Below are 16,081 nucleotides of genomic sequence, written 5' to 3' on the forward strand. Positions count from 1 at the left end.
TCTGGAGAGACAGTTAGGTTAGGGTTCATGGAGGGTTCTCGCAGCGCCATGTTTAGCTGGGCCCTGAAGCCCGCGCCCACGCGTGGGAAAAAAAAACCCTGCTATTCCAGATGACCTCATCGTCTGGGGTCTCCTGGTGAATGCTCTGGACGGAGAGAGGTCGCTGCTCTGATGGACGTACGAATGCCCCCGTCCTTTGAACCATTTAAGAGAAGAAATATTGCCTAAATATATGAGACAGCGTGCTTTCTCATATGGTATTAGTTTATTTATACCCATTGGAGAAGGCACATTCCTTCAATTTATCATCATACATATTATATATACCTATCTCTGAAACTTTGTATCGAGCACATTTCGTCTTGGACGTTTGCGAACGTTTTGAAACAAAGTTCTCAAACTTCAGAAAAGCCTTATTGGCTCACGTGTCTTTGAGTTCCCAGGACGTCTCAAGGTTTGTGTCCTCAAGAGGGCATTCTGCGTTTCATTATCTTCAGTTAAAATATAGAATCCAATAGAACTCCTGTCACCAGACCGCCGTGCTTTACTTCAGCCCTCGGTGACCCAAGGTGCTCTGCTGTCACACGGTCACTCCCTTTTCACCGCCTCCTCTTAACTCTAAACGCTGAGGCTTCGAGCATCAGCAGTAGGCCTGGGACGATAACAGCGTCATCGCAACTACGTGGTCACGTGATGCCTACCGCGATGCTGGTGAAAGAGGTGCAAGCACAGAGGTGCAATATCAGCGATCTCATCCTGTGAAATATCGTCCAATGTCTTGGGAACAAGGCTTATCTGAAAGAATGCTGTCCTTTTTTGACTAGCTGTTTTTGTTTTTCAAGCGAATACCGTCAAATCCCTGCGGTGTGCTTCTGTCTAAACCTTCATTAACCTTTTTAATGATGTTTAGTATAGGAACAAACAAAGAATAACAAATCAAGTTGTTGAGAACACGACGATGAGAGAGGCGAGGGGATTACCTTCGGATCGAAGGGATTCTGTATTGCGAAGCTGCGTTTAGATGGTGGTTCTGCAGAACCGCAACCTTCACCGTTGCCTTTGCTAGCAATTAATCTAGTGGGACTCGTGTGTAGTGGGAATGGTGCAAGAAAAGGCACCATGCTTCACCATGGAGAAGCCAGCGTTCAGGCTTTTGATAAACATTATCGGGGGGTTGGTGGGTGGCGGTAAGTCAGACCATGCCGATCTTATACTTTCATTTTTTCCATGGTAAGAAAGCTTCATGTCGAGCTGCCTCAGCCATTTTTACAATTGGAGCAGCGGTTACCACGGCGATGGAGGGAAAACATCTGGAGATTTAGCAGGAAGCGCGAGGCAAAGCGGGATAGACTGACTTTGGGAATTCAGCCAGCGTGTCCTCCGGCGCTAAAGAGCCGTTAGCGCTGGAGTCATACAGGCCGGGCTCGGTTTATCTAAATACCCAGACTCAAACAAAGAGCCCATTGCTCCTGGCCCTGTTTGTACAGCTTGATATAGGCCCGTCACTTGATAAACACTTTGGGTTTTCAGACGTTTCTCCGCTCTGTGTGTGTGTGTGTGTGTGTGTGTGTGTGTGTGTGTGTGTGTGTGTGTGTGTGTGTGTGTGTGTGTGTGTGTGTGTGTGTGTGTGTGTGTGTGTGTGTGTGTGTGTGTGTGCGTGCGTGCGTGCGTGCGTGCGTGCGTGCGTGTATCTGTGTGTGTGGAATGGAAAATTTGTGTTATCTTGATCTGTAAGAGCAGTAGATATGGAAGCCAGACGAGGGTACTTGTACCACTAGAGATGTGATGAACACAGCATTACTGAGCTAAACTGTTACATTGCTATTTCATTATCCGAAATAAAATAACCATAAATACCATTAATCACTGTTGTTCCATCAATCATCATTAACTATAATTCTGTGGGTGAAGACCATGTCCGATATCTGGTTAAATATGGAACATCGCTTAGCCAAAAGGTACTGGGTTCGATCCCCAATGTCCTCAGTCTAGCTATAGTCATCCTTGAGCAAGATGACCCCTGACCACCTACCCACTCAATTAAAAGCTAATGGTGTGTTCTAGATGCCTCGGACACCAGCCTCCCGAGTTGTACTTGACGTCATTTCCTGTCTTGTAGCATTTATAGCGTTCCTGTTCGTCTTTGTGATTGTGTCATGTCATTGGCTAGTCATTGTTATTGTTAGCTACATTAGCCTCTCACTGAACTCGGTCTACTCTCAGAATTCCGAGAGATTTCCCCACACAAACTTGGAAGGCGGGTGTCCGAGGCATCTGGAACACACCATAAATAAGGAGAAGGGGCGGGGGGGTTTAGGGTTGATGTCAGAAGTGTGCTGTTGGGTCGTGACCCTCTGACCTCGTGTGACCCTTCTGACCCCTGTGACCGCTTTGTGTTTGTCACAGTGGCACCGCACCCCCACCACCCAGGAGACGGACGGCTTCCAGGTGAAGCGGCCGGGGGACGTGAGCGTCCGCTGCACCCTGCTGCTCATGCTGGACTACCAGGTGAGGGCACCAGAGAGGCACCCGGCACCAGGCGTCCTCTGTGCTTGGCCCACATACACACACAGACACACACACACACACAACCTCACATACCACCAAAACCACGCACACACTCTCACCCACACGCACCCATGGGGTGCGTGTGGGTGAGAGTGTGTGTGTTAACACAAGAAATTAACAACATGAACAACACAAAGCATACACATCCACCTAAACCCACCAACAAACCATTGCGGTCGTTGATGGATTTCACCGCCTGTCCGCAGCCCCCCCAGTTCAAACTGGACCCCCGGCTGGCCCGGCTGCTGGGCATCCACACCCAGACCCGCTCCTGCATCATCCAGGCGCTGTGGCAGTACGTCAAGACCAACAAGCTGCAGGACTCCCACGACAAGGAATACATCAACTGTGACAAATACTTCCAGCAGGTGCACACCGCTTCTGCTGCTTTCTTTAAAATGTGTTTAAGTCTTAGGTTTATTCTACTGCAATTTACTATGAGAGACACAGTAAACGGAGGGAGAGACCTGTAGGATCTCGCTCAGCCTTGCATCTTATTCAACATATCAGTACAGTACAGAGACATTTCTTTAAGGAGCAGATATGGGTTAGACAGTACAGAGACAGTTCTTACAGGAGCAGGTAGGGGTTAGACACTACAGATACAGGTCTTTAAGGAGCAGGTATGGGATAGACAGTACAGAGACATGTCAGTAAGGAGCAGGGAGGGGTTAGACAGTAAAGAGAGTTAATTAAGGAGGATATAGGGGTTAAACAGTACAGAGACAGATCATTAAGGAGCAAGTAGGTGTTAGACAGTACAGAGAGAGGTCATTAAGGAGCAGGTAGGTGTTAGACAGTACAGAGAGAGGTCATTAAGGAGCAGGTAGGTGTTAGACAGTACAGAGAGAGGTCATTAAGGAGCAGGTAGGTGTTAGACAGTACAGAGAGAGGTCATTAAGGAGTAGGTAGGTGTTAGACAGTACATAGAGAGGTCATTAAGGAGCAGGTAGGTGTTAGACAGTACAGAGAGAGGTCATTAAGGAGCAAGTAGGGGTCTAACAGACGTTCTCCTCCTGTTCCAGATCTTCGACTGTCCACGTCTTAAGTTCTCAGAGATCCCCCAGCGCCTCACCAACCTCCTGCTGCCCCCTGACCCCATTGTCATCAACCATGTCATCAGGTAACCACGTCAACGCAGCCCACAGGTGGCCTACACTAGGATGATATGGCGCTGTGTTACACCTGGACGGGACATTCAGGTGGTATAGCAGAAAGTACGGCGCAGTGATAGAAATTACAGAAATAGAGATACACAATTTTATACGAGTAAGATACAATTTCTAAATTGACAATTTCTTAAATATGGAAAATATATGAATGCAGACATTCATATATTTGCAAGTCAGCCCACTCACACTTCTTGGTGGGATGTTGGTTATTCAAGTCAGTAGCATGTGAACGGTGCTGTTAAGAGAGCAGTGTTAAGCAGTTCTCCTTCAGCATGACCGCAAGGTGTGTCCAGCCCTTTCTTCAGCAGTGGAGCTTCTCTGACGCGCAGCAATGCAGTGCTGGACAACGCTACGTTAGCATGACAACCAAGTGTAATGTCACCACCTCTGCGAAGATCATGTGTAGTGGATAAAATAAACAGATGGAAATGATGCGGCAAAACAACTACAATTTCTTTTTTTTTTTACAAAGTTTTTGACCACGGATTTATAGATGTTTAGAGACTCACAAAGGCGTGGGTCAGCTCAGGCTGTGTTGATTGGTTGGGTTTCTAAAGTCCCGCCCCCTCCCTCTCCAGCGTGGACCCAAACGACCAGAAGAAGACGGCGTGCTACGACATCGACGTGGAGGTGGAGGACCCCCTGAAGAGCCAGATGAGCAGCTTCCTGCTCTCCACAGCCAATCAGCAGGAGATCGCCTCCCTCGACAACAAGGTCAGAGACACGCCCACCCTGGTCCCTAGCCACACCCCTCTCATACTTAGCCACGCCCCCATCTGCACCTTAATACCTTAGTTACCAGAATGCTCACCAGATTGTGGTCTTACACTGAGTAAGATAGTTAGATGCCCTTTACCCATTATCAGCCATTGTTTTCGGAAGTTTACCTCTTCATTGGCATGATTGATCAGATATAAGAGGGAGTGTGTTTGTGTGAGTTTGTGGCTCCATTAGATGATATGACCTTGATGTCCTACTGTGTATTCAGATCCATGAGACCATCGAGTCCATCAACCAGCTGAAGATCCAGAGAGACTTCATGCTGAGCTTCTCCAGAGACCCCAAGGGGTATATCCAGGACTGGCTGCAGTCCCAGAGCAGGGACCTCAAGGTACCAGACACACACACACAAACACACACAAATGCATGCACACACGTACACACGCACGCATACACAAATACACACAAATACATCTTCAAATGACAGTACATATATATATATATATATATATACACACATAGTTACTACACATGTAGCACAGGGTCCACTACTCTTGAACATCCATTTGATTAACATTATTGTTAATAATAACAAATAAACAATTGTATTATATACATATTTGGTATACATATACATATTTGGTATTTTAGTTTCCAATCACTTGTAAAACCTGCTGGCGCAGTACCACTATTCATTACTAGGGGCAGTAGTGTAACTCGGAGTGTGTTGTGATTGGCCGCAGCTGATGACTGACGTGGTGGGGAACCCTGAGGAAGAGAGGAGGGCAGAGTTCTACCACGAGCCCTGGTCCCAAGAGGCCGTCAGCCGCTACTTCTACTGCAAGGTAACCTATCCTGACTATACAATTACTAGGATTGGGGTCGAGTGGGCCTCTTATCCGCCTAGATAAGTCCTTTATGAGTGCAACGCATTTGAATGAGGTAAGGGAAGGGAAGTGTAGTGGCTACTGCTTTTGCCAAGCTTCCCCAGGTTAAAAAGGAAGAGTTGAGGGTGATATAACATCTACATGCGGTCATTAGCAGACACTTTGATCCAAAGCCACTCACTGGTGAGGCTGACAACAGTCTATGCATACAAACTAAATTGGAGAAGCTACAAAAAAACGATTCTGAAATAATAACCAACCAGAGAGACTGCAGAGTAAGCTGAACTAAAGCAACTTAAATCACTACAACTAGACAGGTGTCTAATTCCAAACACAATTCTGAGGCAAAAGACTAGCGGGGACAACTGCAGTAGTCTAGTTTAGCTGTACCGCAGTAGAAAATATGTTATAGTTTAACTGTACAGCAGCATAGAGATGTTATAGTTAAACTGTACAGCAGTAGAGATGTTATAGTTGAACTGTAGCAGTAAAGAGATGTTATATTTTAACTGTACAGCAGTAGACATGTTATAGTTTAACTGTATAACAGTAGACATGTTATAGTTTAACTGTAGCAGTAGAAATGGGAGGTGTTTGGGCAGAAGGTTGATGTTGTGGATGTTCCTCTTCTAGATCCAGCAGAGGAGACAGGAGCTGGAGCAGGCCCTGGCAGTACGCAACACCTAACCACCCTCACTACCGGTCCCCCCCCCCCATGTGTGTGTGTGTGTGTGTGTGTGTGTTTGTAAGGTGGATCTCCATATTGTGATGTCATCATCGCGTGACGATCCTCCTCCACGTGACATCATCAGAAATCAAATTCTGATTCCGATCCCGTGAACACGTTCCACAGATGCGATAGATGGGATGTGTCTATGGAAAGTCGTCCTCAGTGCGTTGTCATATCAACACATCGCAGGGACATGACAGCGACAGGCTACATGTGTTTTTAAACGTATTGAATGATAAGGGGAGGGGGTGTGTGAGTGTGTGTGTGTGAGTGTGTGTTCTAGTTAGAGGTGAGCTTTTTGGAGTGTGAACTACATGAATTACACCAGCAGAATGAGAAGAAGTTGGGAGATGGAGAAATCCTTTTTTTTTGGGGGTAATCTAAATGATTTTAAAAAGCAGTTAGGGGATGTTCAGTATCTAGACTGACGTGCTTATTGGTTAATTCAACTGTCAACTCCAAACAGTATTTTCACTATCCAGACCTTTCAACAGCAGCACTGCTGATACACGTCACTATGGCACCCACCGTCCTGTGATATTCAAATTATATGAATTATTGGAAAATTTGGATCCTCAGTGTTTCTGTAAAACTAAATGGTTAGCTGTCGGATAGTTGAACGAAGCTTGTAAAAACACAAAAACAGGCATTATGATAGCAGGACATTTAAGAGTGATAATTAGGTTTTTATGAAGTTACTGACTGCCTATTTATGATGTTATACTTAAAGAATTAAAGATGTCTCAAATGTTTCACCAAAGGTTCAAAATATAAGCAGTATTCGCTGTCTTACACGGAAGATGAAGGAACTAAAGACCAGAACCGCTAGTACATGCAGTATTTTACAGTACTACTTGGAATACCGAGTGTTTGTGTGTGTGTGTGTGTGTGTGTGACTTTTACTGCGTGCGAAAATAATATCGTGTTTTTCAAAGCACCTGAGTAGTAGCAGGCACACTTTCTGAAAAATACTGCAGGCACTGAGTACTTCTGCTTTGGGACGCAGTTTATAGTTTGTACTACAAAGTCTCACGTACTGTTGAAAAAAAACGGAAGGGAAAGATGAAGACTTTTTTAATAAGAGATGTGAATGTAAATATTTTTTTTCTTAAGACAGCTAACTGTACAGTATATGCCTGTTTGTTTGTGTCATTGTTTGGAGGTCTAGGCCTCGTATTGCAGTACGACGGCTCTAAATACGTAGAAAAGGAACTTTAGCGTTCCACTGTGTGCTGTGGAGCCTTACTCTAACATGAGAAAAGACTGAATACTTTTCAAATGAAACGGAGAACAACAAGTAACCAAGACACTTTAAATCAAACGCAAGAAACAGCAGCCTCTTTGGTGAAACACGGGTTATTACAAGCGGTTTTGAATTGGCTCAAATCAATTATTGTGACAGTTGCGATAGCGGCGTTTCACCAGAGGGGGTGCTGTTTAATAGGTTCGATTTACCTGTTCGGTTGCTCATTAACTCTATTTTGGTCTCCATGGAAACTCACTCGTTTTAGCAGGTAATCTGCACCTATCTCCATTTATTTTATTCATGTTTCACTGTCACCGTTTCTCAGCCAACAGACTCTCTTTGCACTGTGCTGTAGATTTACGTCATGGGGGGAACTTTCCACCCGGCATAAACAAGAGTGATGGGATAACTCACGATGACCTATGCATGCTTTGTGTATATTAATGAATACATTTGAAGCAGTACGTGTACATATGTTACGCTGGTTTAGCCGTTTACGTGATGAGAAGTCAATTCATAGCACACTCATGTAAAAAAAAAAAAATGCCTTCTGGAAAGTTTGCCAAAAATGATAATGCTCTACCAGCAATTTACTGTAGGTGTGATTTTCAGAAGTCTTTTCGTTAATAGAACAGTACTCTAATTATGTTAATTGCACTCACTAGAGAAGCAGAACGTCGTTTTAAAGCATCTTATGTACCTCAGTACTTGGTGTCTGGTAAAAAAACAAAACCTATTTTTTGTAAGGCCGTTTATCTTCACTGTCGTCACTGGTCCGCTGGCTCCCTCTTGTGCAGGAATTTGGAAACTTCAACTTGCTTCTCATTCAGAAATAAAGTGGGGTGGCTGACAGCATCCTACCACCCGTGAGTTTCCTCTAATAAGGCGTTGATTCACGTTCAAAGGTCTGTCGAGTTGTGCAGACGTCTGTCAACTTAACTGCATGTGTTTTCTAGGTCTTTATCCCTGTTTACACTGTCACACCCGTGGTACACCAACACAAATAATTACTGTCGAGATTTTGAATAAACGAAAACGGTTTGCAGATAATGTTACAACAAAAAAAGGGAAATTTTGACTGTGACCGCCTGGATGTAAATAAAGAAGTGATGCCAAAGTTTGTAAATGCCATACATTCTGAAATGTCTCTTTTTTTATGAGCTAAAATGTTTCATACTCAAATTGTCCACAACTAGGCCATGCTCTGAACACTAATGAAAGCAGGAGGATCTTGTATAGCTACCTTTTTTACCCTATGTACGAGTGAGTTTTTACGTATGGCGGAAAGTGTGTGTGTGTGTGTGTGTGTGTGTGTGTGTGTGTGTGTGTGTGTGTGTGTGTGTGTGTGTGTGTGTGTGTGTATAAGACTTATACTTATGTATAAGAAGTTTATTGTCCTACAAGAGTCAGGTCCAGGTCTCTATGGAAACCATGCTGTAAATGCTGACACCAGACCAGACCCCCCACATATTGCGGTGATATATTTGGAGGATGTAGACATGGTGAACATCCCCAGGACACACTAAACATGCTGAAACAAGTCAGGGTTTTTTTCCAACATATTTTTTCCAACATTCATGCTATGCTACTTTAGCTCCTCCATGTTAATGGTGAGAGTATACATATTATAAATACACTCTGTGTAGCTCCTAGCCCCCCTGCCTCCCTCTGGGGAGAGAGGGCTTGTGAAAGGGTCTCATTCAGCTCTGAGCTCCACCTTCCACCGCCCTTGAAGGTAGAGGGCAGCGCCTCCCTCCCTCCCTCCCACCTCCCCTGCCTCAGGGGTGGGTGGAGAACTCTGGCAGGAGCAGGGCAGGAGAGGAGTGACTCAATAAGAGAGAGGGGAGGGGGGCTGTAGGTGGTTGGGAACAAACTGTACAAGGATACAGGGCACGGCCATCTTCATGTAGAAACTAGAGGGAGAGAACAGTCAGGTGGTTGTGGCTGACCGTGTTACCTTATTATATCTGTAGGAATGGGATCTCGGTGGGAGTGTCATAGATCTGACCTTTAGGTGTTTAAGGTGTTCACATGGAATCCAGTGATGTTCCAGTTATCTGGCTGTCTTCACCGCCTTGTGCTCCGGGAATGAATCAAATGACTTAACAAAACTAAGGGATTTACTTGACAATTAATAATTCAAATTCCTTAACCAGATTAGGATCGGTTTATCAACCTCCATGTAAAGGTACTGAATGTCTTGTGTAGACAGACAGGATCTGATGGAAGTTACAGACAGAAGGAAGGAAGGGGACATTTGTAAACACAGACATAATGTCAAATAGTCTTTAATACTTTAGGAGCAGAAACACTGAACCAGAACACTGACCTCCTGGTGGGGTTAGGGTAAGGGTTAACATTCTTTAATAGGAAGTATGGCTCAATTTGTTTCTGTCCTTGTCCTCAACCGTTAAAAAAATAACATTATGTGACATTATGTGCTGTTTATTATTAACAGCACGTACTTCAGTAGCCAGTCTGTCTTCCTGTAGAAACCGGCGGCCATATGAGCAGCCAGCTAACCGTCCCAGGGCTGGACAGGAAGTGACATCTAGAAGAGCTGGACAACATTGCGATAGCGAAGGTGGGGGGAGTACCACCCCTCCACCATATTGCCCACGATTCCTGAGAGCAAGGCACAAAAGTGACCTCAGGAGAGCAGTTTCATATATTGTAGTCTGTTATAGTCTCTCACCTCGGCAGTGTTCAACGGGCATCCACCCCCCCAGCATGCGGGGGGGTGTAGGGGGGGGGCGTGTCTAGGTGCTGTTGGCCTGCTCCTGCTCGAACAACGCCATGGAGAGGTGCGAGCGCGACGCCAGCCCCTCCAGGTTGCTGAGCACGCAGCGGTGGTAGATGTCCTCGCTGAAGCGCGGGTTGCACACACGCCGCACGTACTTCTGCACCAGCGCCGGCTCCACGGCGCGGAACACGTGCAGGCCCGAGTAACGGACGAAGATGTCGTACACGTCCATGCTCTCCAGCAGCTCCTCGTTGTCCAGGATGTCGGCGGCCATCTTGGTGCGGGCGGTCATGTAGTCGGCGTTGTAGAAGCACGCCTCATCGAACACCTGCCGGTCAAAGTGTCCGTCGCGCAGCGGGTCGAAGGCGAAGGCCGAGGAGGACTGCGGCTGCTCGCGGGATGCCACCGCCGGGCTGAACTCCTGGAAGTGGACGGGGAAGAACACCTGCCAACTGCTGATGGCGTTCATGCGGCAGCGGTTCAGGAAGTCGCCGTTGATCTCGGTCCACGGGCCCGCCAGGAAGAACAGCGTGTCCACGGGGTGCTTCTTGGAGATGATGTCCATGAGCTTGACCTGCGATGGCACCTCCGTCTTCACACTGATCCACGGGATCTTCACGTCGCCATAGCGCTTCTCCACCTCACTGATCATGGCCTTGAGGCCGGCGAACACGTCCGTCTGGCTGACGCGCTGCGCGTCGAACGGGTCGTAGATGAACAGGAAGGTGAGCAGCACGTTGTCGCGCGTGTCCAGCGTGTTGGTGACGTACGTGTCCAGGAAGTTTCCCACGTAGTCCTGCTCCTGGGCCGTGACGGGCAGGATGACCTGCACGCGCGTGGCCTCCGTCACGTAGGGCATGGGGATGATCTCGATGGAGCTGAGGGGCCTCAGCAGGTTGACCCGTCGGCCTAGCACCTGGCTGTGGCCCTTCTGGGTGTAGGCCTCCAGCACTAGGTCCAGCACGTACTCCATGCCCCGCGTGGGGTCGAAGCGCCGGTACCCGTTGAGCAGGCGCCGCTTGCGGAAGCGCAGCTGGGGCTGGTAGCGGGCGTTGAGGCGCTCCACCGCCATCTCCAGTACGGCGCTGACGTCGGCCTGGTCGGCGCCCCTCAGCTCACACTTGGGGGCACTCTCCAGGCATGAGTACACGTGGTCCTCGGTGAAGTACTCCCAGTTGATGACCTCGAAGCGTGTCTTGGGCTTGAAGGGTGCGGTGATGCCGATGGGCCACGTGGTTCCCGCCTTCCCCTCCGGGGTCAGGTGACTCAGGTTGTTGATCTGCATCTGGAAGGGAACCATCAATAGAAATGAATACATGTGGAATGGACAAGTATAACTCTACTGCTAGTTGCTCGTAGAAGGATTCCAGGGCAGTAAAATACACTCATTTAATACTCATCACTCATTTGATCCTCAGTATTTGTCTAAGATGTATACTTGAACTATCTGACCTAAAGCTAATATTGTAGCCACTGGACCTTTATATTACACTTCATATAACAGCAGATTTAAGTGTAGTTGATTGTAGTATAAATAGTCAATGGCACATTCCAGTAACAGAGAGATGAATTCAGGGCGTGATATGAGGTAGTGGAAAGGCACACATCCCAGGCAGAATGACCACTCCCTCCCGGCTGTGCTCTGCTCTGGGTGACACGTCTAAATATTAGACCCACTAGACATGTCTGCTGGAATCCACTCCAGCCACGATGGAGAGGAGTTCAGATGATGTGTCTGACCGCCTGACTGACTGACTGACTGTCTGTCTGTCTGTCTGTCTGTGTGTAGCTATGTCAACTAACTCAAATAACTGTCAAATAACTCAATTAACGGAACATGTCAGTAATTTGGAGTAACTTCATCAAGGGTGTTTTCATTAAATGATCATAATGAATTTTTGTTATAAAACATTCCTCGAATTGCTGTTTAACTTCACCATGTCTGTTAGACTGAGACGGCGTACCCCACAGTCTATGGTCCCTACCCAGACAATACATTCCTCCAGTATTCCCCCCAGACCAGGCTTGTCAGGGCTAGGCTAGGCTAGGTTAGTAAGGGCTAGGCTAGGTAAGTAAGGGCAAGGCTTGGTTAGTCAAGGCAAGGGTAGGCTAGTGAGGTCTAGGCTACGCTAGGCTAGTCAGGGATAAGCCAGGTAAGTGCAGTCTTGGCTATCCTAGGCTAGGCTAGTCAGAGGCTATATGCTAGGCTAGTTAGGGCTAGGCTAGCCAGGAGGAGTCAGCTTATCTCATCTGAATGCCCTTTCACTCTTTATAACACACACATTACCCCAACCTGCCTTAGGGATCAATAAAGTCTTATCTTATCTTGACATAAATACACTTAACCTGTTCTGATTAGTGGAGGAAGTGCACTGGCTGGGGTGCTTGATTCCCAGTGTACCTGTAGGCTTCCTGGAGCCAGATAGCCTAACCCTACCTTCTCCATAATGACCTGTCTCTGTACTGTCTAACCCCTACCTCCCCCTTAATGACCTGTCTCGGTATTGTCTAACCCCTACCTGCTTCTTTATGACCTGTCTCTACTGTCTGACCCCAACCTGTCCCTTAACGACCTGTTCTGTACTGTCCCACCCCTACCTGCTCCTTAATGACCTGTCTCTGAACTGTCCTACCCCTACCTGCTCCTTAATGACCTGTCTCTGTTCTCACTGTGCTAAAAGCGACTGCTCCATGACTAACGTAGAAACACTAAATCAGTGTGACCATAGAACCAGTGCTGCTGCCCACCTGAAGCTGCTCTATCTGCTGGTAGGTCCACTCCAGCTCCATCTGGCTGAAGCGCTTGTGGAGGCGGTACATAAGGCTGGGCTCTGACACCGGGTGGACCGCCAGGGCGTTGCGGAACTGGGGGCTGTCCTCACGCTCCGGGTCCGCGTTCTTACCCAGCTCAAAGTACTGGTAGCGCATCTCCTGGAGGGGGGGAGACACAGGGGAGGGATGGAGGTCAGCCTGGGTGGCTCTGCAGCCCAGCTAGCCACTAGCCTAGCAATAGAGCTCATCTGCTGGTTTCACTGCTGTACTTACCATGTAAGGACATGTAATTCTCTGTTTTTTCCATTATATACAATTGTGGCGTTTTCTGTTTTATAAGGATAGATTGTGTGTGTTCAGGTGTGTGTGTGTGTGTGTGTGTGTGTGTGTGAGAGTGAGTTAAGGTTTGCATGTGTGTGTGTGTGTGTGTGTGTTCTCTACCTGGTACACCTCCAGGCAGGTGAGGCCCAGATAGTCTATGATGCACCTCCCCAGCCACTCATCCGGTCGGACGCTCAGGATGTCGTTGCGGCAGGTGTCCAGGTGTGGCTGCAGCTTTCCCAGCAGGCTTTGCGACAGCAGGTACCCGTAGCCGCCATGGCAGTAGCGCGCCTTCTCCTCGCCGCCGATGAACTCCTCAGCGCGGCCCAGGTAGAGGTCCCGCCCCGAGCTCAGGTGGCCCACCAGCTGGGCCAGGCGGTCGGCCTGCAGGTAGGTGTCGTCCTGCGCCAGCAGGAACCAGTCGTACTCATTGCCATGGTGACGGTGAAGGTGACGCACCGTCTCGTACATCAGCCACACAGGCCGGTCGTCGCCATGCACGATGACAGTCATGCCGTGTGGCAGCTTGGCGCTGCGCAGGCCGGTGAAGAAGAAGGTGCGGTGAAAGCGGTGCGCCACGGTGCGGTTCACTGCCACCGCCAGCGTGTTGAGGGTGGCGCGTGACGTCAGCACCCCCACCAGGAGGCGCTCCCGGATGCCCAGCTCTGAGTGGATGTAGCGGGTCCTGGGGGGTTGGGAGAGGGGAAGGGAGAGGGGAGGGAAGGGAGAGGGGAGGGAGGGAGGGACAGACAGAGTGTAGGTTAAAAGAGAGAGGGAGAGAGGAAAGAGAGACAAAGATACAGATAGGGAGAGATAAAAAATAAACAATATAAAGAGAAGGTAACCTTGTTAATATCGCTCTGTTGTCAGAACACAGGGTGGCTGGGCTATTAGGGAAAGTGACGTTGTATCATTTGTGTATACGGTTTTAAAACCATTTAACAAGGAGGATCTTTAAATCCTTGTATTAAACAGAGCTCGGATAGTAAGCTACTTAAAGGCACCCCCCAGACTCAGCAGGAGGTGCAGGACATCTTGTGCATTCAGAAACTCAGTACGGTTCCAAAAACGCCCCTATACCGTTATGAAATACCTTAACGTTTTGTGGTTCCTTTATGCTACAGGGAGAAAGGGGTTAGCCGGGTTATGTGATGATGGTGCTAAATGATTACTACATATTTATGATTGCTACAAATGATCATGTAGGCGACTGTCTTTTATAGGGACCACACAATATTCATGATGATTCTGGTTACACCAAAAACAAAGGTCACTGTGTCACAAAAGTACACAAAGTACTAATTCCTCCCTACTTCAGTTGTGTAATAAGTTACCATATGAAGCAGAATTCTCGATCCTTTGCTTATGAACTAGTTATACCTCTAACAGCTAAACAGTTTACAGGAGCTATTTCAAGCTCACCGTAGAACTTTCTTGTGCGGTTTGTTGGGGTCCTTGTGGTAGGGCACTATCCGGGGCGTAAAGTCCTCGTTCCCGGCGCCGTCCCGAGAGTCGACCCGATCTCCTCTGTGTCCTCCGAGGAAAAGCCCCCCGTTGCCAAGCTCTTCCCCGCAGGAGTCATCCGCGTCTCCCTGGGTCCAGGAGACCATGAGCAGACTCAGGCTACACCCCAATGACAGCCCGAGGATGAGGGGTAGAGCGGGCCGGAACACGGCCAGGAGAGACGACAGTCTCATAGCGACGGGCTGATGAGGAGCTTCTCCACGGGCTAGGTGTGAACAGAGATCCCTTCACACACACCCTGCAGAAACAACTACCTCTATTCACGCTTCGTACTCGGAGACATTGTCCCAAACATCATTAACCTATACTATAAAACCTATATGGTTGTTATATCGTGTGTTATTGGTTTGTCAATGGGATTAGTGAGACGTAAAAGAAGCAGTGGTTGATACTGTAACGTCAATACAACGTTTGATCATTATTACAACGCAATTCACATTAAAATTGCTTTACAATGGTCTATGTGAGACATTGAACGATGCGCTGTCCCGATGTGATACGTGTACGTCGTAACTACAACGTTACAACGGAATGGAAACACGAATTCGTGTGATGCAGTGATGGCTAATAACTCGTAAAATTATTTTTATTCTCATTTTGCTATGAGGCGCCACCTATGCTACTAGGATAGCTTGTTAGCTATAAACTGCTACTGTATCAGATACACTTTAACAGTAAGCTAGCCTGGGCTAAAAGTTGACATCTGTGTGTACACACTGCCATGGCTCGTTTCGAAACGATGTGTATCTTCGTAAAGGATCTTGTAAAAACACGTACAATCCGAAAGGTAGAAGAAGTACTGCTGAGGGAGTTGTGCTGGCGACCTCACGTCGTTATCCGTCTTTTCCGGTGTTTTTGGGGAACATCAGCAGCACGCAAAATCACATGAGTCTCTTTGAGGTGTGTTTCAGGTCCTCCATTTTATCTTCTTCGTAACGTCCTTAAAACCGCAACGGTTTAATAAAGGAGACGCGTTGCCTTTCCTTTCCATCCGTCTGCCACTCGCACCACCGAACCGTCCCCGGGAGTGTGTGTGTGTGTGTGTGTGTGTGTGTGTGTGTGTGTGTGTGTGTGTGTGTGTGTGTGTGTGTGTGTTAGGTCCAGTCAGACTAGACTTGTTACCGTGTGTGTGTGTGTGTGTGTGTGTGTGTGTGTGTGTGTGTCTGTGCGTGTGTGCGTGTGAGTCTACTGGAAATCCACCGGCAGACACGTCACCAGACCTCACACCGGGGGGCTCTGTCTACCATTATAAATAAACCTCTATTAATCGGCGGTCAGATTGAATGAAGCCGGTGCGCAATAAGAGGCGGTGTACAGTGAACAAATATGGCAAATGTAGCAGATTTTTTATCTTTTAAGTTATTTCTGAACTCAATTCCAAATAAATAATTCAGCTTT

The 16,081-nt window shown here is 47.6% G+C and overlaps 2 protein-coding genes across 7 annotated transcripts in view; one reads left to right on the forward strand and one right to left on the reverse strand.

Annotated features, from left to right (window-relative positions):
* smarcd3b (SWI/SNF related BAF chromatin remodeling complex subunit D3b) overlaps positions 1 to 8,448 on the forward strand; it is a 29,508-nt gene extending 21,060 nt beyond the window's left edge. For all 5 annotated transcript variants that reach the window (XM_084474976.1, XM_084474974.1, XM_084474975.1 and 2 more), the window contains 7 exons: positions 2,407 to 2,508; positions 2,775 to 2,936; positions 3,594 to 3,691; positions 4,319 to 4,454; positions 4,729 to 4,851; positions 5,204 to 5,305; positions 5,981 to 8,448. In XM_084474976.1, the coding sequence (XP_084331102.1) occupies positions 2,407 to 2,508; positions 2,775 to 2,936; positions 3,594 to 3,691; positions 4,319 to 4,454; positions 4,729 to 4,851; positions 5,204 to 5,305; positions 5,981 to 6,034 (777 nt within the window). In that variant the 3' untranslated portion in view covers positions 6,035 to 8,448. The remainder of the gene's footprint in view (positions 1 to 2,406; positions 2,509 to 2,774; positions 2,937 to 3,593; positions 3,692 to 4,318; positions 4,455 to 4,728; positions 4,852 to 5,203; positions 5,306 to 5,980) is intronic.
* A 1,192-nt stretch (positions 8,449 to 9,640) lies between these two features.
* On the reverse strand, positions 9,641 to 15,768 carry chpf2 (chondroitin polymerizing factor 2). 2 transcript variants are annotated; one of them, XM_084475088.1, is made up of 5 exons: positions 15,461 to 15,768; positions 14,582 to 14,888; positions 13,280 to 13,844; positions 12,815 to 12,997; positions 9,641 to 11,351 (listed from the first exon to the last, which is right to left on the reverse strand). In XM_084475088.1, exons 2-5 carry the CDS (start codon positions 14,854 to 14,856, stop codon positions 10,083 to 10,085), a joined length of 2,292 nt encoding a protein of 763 aa, XP_084331214.1. In that variant the 5' UTR covers positions 14,857 to 14,888; positions 15,461 to 15,768; the 3' UTR covers positions 9,641 to 10,082. The 2 variants fall into 2 exon arrangements, with proteins under 2 accessions (XP_084331214.1, XP_084331213.1); XM_084475087.1 differs by having other exon boundaries at positions 14,582 to 14,921.
* Between the last annotated feature and the right edge of the window lie 313 nt (positions 15,769 to 16,081).

Source organism: Micromesistius poutassou, assembly GCF_964030765.1.
Source record: "Micromesistius poutassou genome assembly, chromosome: 11".
NCBI classification, from domain to species: Eukaryota; Metazoa; Chordata; class Actinopteri; order Gadiformes; family Gadidae; genus Micromesistius; species Micromesistius poutassou.

Excerpts from the sequence above, each read along its gene's own strand:
- chpf2 (XM_084475088.1), bottom strand. The coding sequence starts at position 14,856 with ATGAGACTGTCGTCTCTCCTGGCCGTGTTCCGGCCCGCTCTACCCCTC. Across the intron at positions 13,845-14,581 it reads CCGCACAAGAAAGTTCTACG|GACCCGCTACATCCACTCAG; the intron begins GTGAGCTTGAAA and ends CCAACCCCCCAG. Across the intron at positions 12,998-13,279 it reads CCTGCCTGGAGGTGTACCAG|GAGATGCGCTACCAGTACTT; the intron begins GTAGAGAACACA and ends CCCCCCCTCCAG.